Below are 1902 nucleotides of genomic sequence, written 5' to 3' on the forward strand. Positions count from 1 at the left end.
TGGGGCTGGGGGCCTAGGGGAGCCTCTGGGGAAGGTGGGCCGGCCTGCGGTGCCGGGCACCTACTGTCTCGGGAGTCGTGAGAGGTGTCGGCTTTCATGGGGGTGGGGTCGCTCCAGGACCGGCTGAAGCTCCGCTCGCGCCGCTCGGCGAACGCTGCAGTGAGAGCAGAGCCCGTTAGGGACGTGGCCTGCAGCCACGGGAGGTGGCTGGGATCGGCGGCTGGGCAGGACGCGGGCCGGCGGGGTCTGGAGGGTGCAGGATGCCGCTGCAATGGGACGGGTAGGAGAGGGGCAAAAGGCGGACCGGGCAGGGTCGGGGGACACGGGCGGAGTCTGCGTGAAGGGGCGGGGCCCTGTCCTTTGGGCGGAGCCTGGGTGTGGGAAGGTGCCCGGAGGCGACACCCGCCTTGGGGGCGCAGAGAGCAGCACGCCAAGCCCCAGTCGGCCAAGAGCAGCACCGCCCACCCGTCCGCCTCACTCTGGGCCTTACTCTGGGCCTTCACCCGCCGGCTGCCGACCATGCGCAGGTGTTTGCGGAAGTTCCTAGGAGTGGAAGCACAGGGGTGCTGGTGAGGGCCACCAGGAGGGCTGGGCATGCTCCTCCTCCGTGCTCCCCTCCCCGACTTCGTCCCTTTCCGTGAGGGGTGCCCTCCCGGCGCCCCCAGCTCTTCCACAGGCCAATCCCACCCGGTCTTCTCTTCCTCGAGCCTCCCAGCCCATTGGCCGCTGGGACACAAGCAAGGTTATCAAGCTTCCTGTTGCCCCCCACCCTCCTCCCAGGACAGCTCCCTTGGTGACCTGTGCACTTGGTCTCCCATCCCTGCTGCCCACCCTTCCCTTCCCTCCGTGCACCCAGGCACACTCTGACCACCCCCAACCCCCTTCTCAAGGAGTCAAGAGTTCCTGCTTCCCGCGCACGATGGCCAAGGCAGCACAGCGGGCCGCACCGCAAGGTGGGCCTGGGGCCAGCAGATGCCCCCACTCCTGATGTTGTGTCCCTAGGCCGCCTCAGAGGCAGGTCTCTTGAACTCCAAACTTTGTGTCCTGCCAAGGCCCCATTTGCAAGACAGACAGTCAAGCTTCCTGGACACATCTGAGGTGGGGTTTGGGAGGATAAGCCTGCCTGCTGATCCCACAGCTCTGGGCTTCAAGGGCCCAAGAAAGGCATGCGTGGGCCTACTGGCTGCGGTTCAGCTCAGTGTGTCCCCAACACACAGGCCTGGGAGCTCAGGCCACACGACCCCTCCTGCCTGCACGCGTCCCCAGAGCAGGGCCAGGCCAGTGGTCGCCACCGCCCTTCCCCATCAGGTCCACTGGACTGGGGGGGCCCAGGCTAGACCAGAACAGACAAGAGACAGACCCTGGTGGCGAGTGGCTGGCAGGCCCTACCTCTGGATTACAGACGCGGAATCATTCTCCCGTTTCCGGCGCTTCCTCTCCGCGTAGCCCCTGAACACCCTGGGAAACCGCCACGAGTCAGCACTGCCCTTGGCCGCAGGCGGGAGGGACAGACGTGGGGACGGAGGCTCGAGAACGGGGCCCGCAGGCACCCAGGGCCCTGGGCCAGACAGAGGGTCCCAGCCTGCCTCGCCGTGTCCTCAGCCCAGCTCCCCACAGGCCCTGGTGCAGCTCGCTGCTCGCCAGGACCCAGCACGCCCTCCTGGTCAGGGCCCAGGTCCCTGGCCTGCCCCGACCTACGTGCGGGTGGGCGAGTTCCCCAGGGACCACCACCACGCCCTCAGGCTCAAGGTCCTCCTGGTACTTACGAGATGCTGGAGTCCCAGCGGGAAATGGCAGCGTGAGGGAGAAGACACAGTGAGCAGAGACCCTCAGACCTCTGACCCCATGGGGCTAGTTTCCTTCTTGTCCCTGACTCGAAGGGTCCCGCACAGGCACCCCAGG

The 1902-nt window shown here is 67.1% G+C and overlaps 1 protein-coding gene across 1 annotated transcript in view; it reads right to left on the minus strand.

The window, feature by feature from the left end:
• Window positions 1–13: 13 nt before the first annotated feature.
• The window catches only part of LOC104987703 (NMDA receptor synaptonuclear signaling and neuronal migration factor-like), a gene marked incomplete at its 3' end in the record, with an annotated part of 5602 nt that continues 3713 nt past the window's right edge, over window positions 14–1902 (minus strand). Inside the window, exons 3-6 of the mRNA XM_010838750.1 lie at window positions 1767–1896; window positions 1390–1482; window positions 491–543; window positions 14–154 (exon numbers count right to left, since the gene is read on the minus strand). Coding sequence (XP_010837052.1) covers window positions 14–154; window positions 491–543; window positions 1390–1482; window positions 1767–1896 — 417 coding nt within the window. The remainder of the gene's footprint in view (window positions 155–490; window positions 544–1389; window positions 1483–1766; window positions 1897–1902) is intronic.

This window comes from Bison bison, unplaced genomic scaffold, assembly GCF_000754665.1.
Source record: "Bison bison bison isolate TAMUID 2011002044 unplaced genomic scaffold, Bison_UMD1.0 scf7180017846159, whole genome shotgun sequence".
In the NCBI taxonomy this organism is placed as follows: Eukaryota; Metazoa; Chordata; class Mammalia; order Artiodactyla; family Bovidae; genus Bison; species Bison bison.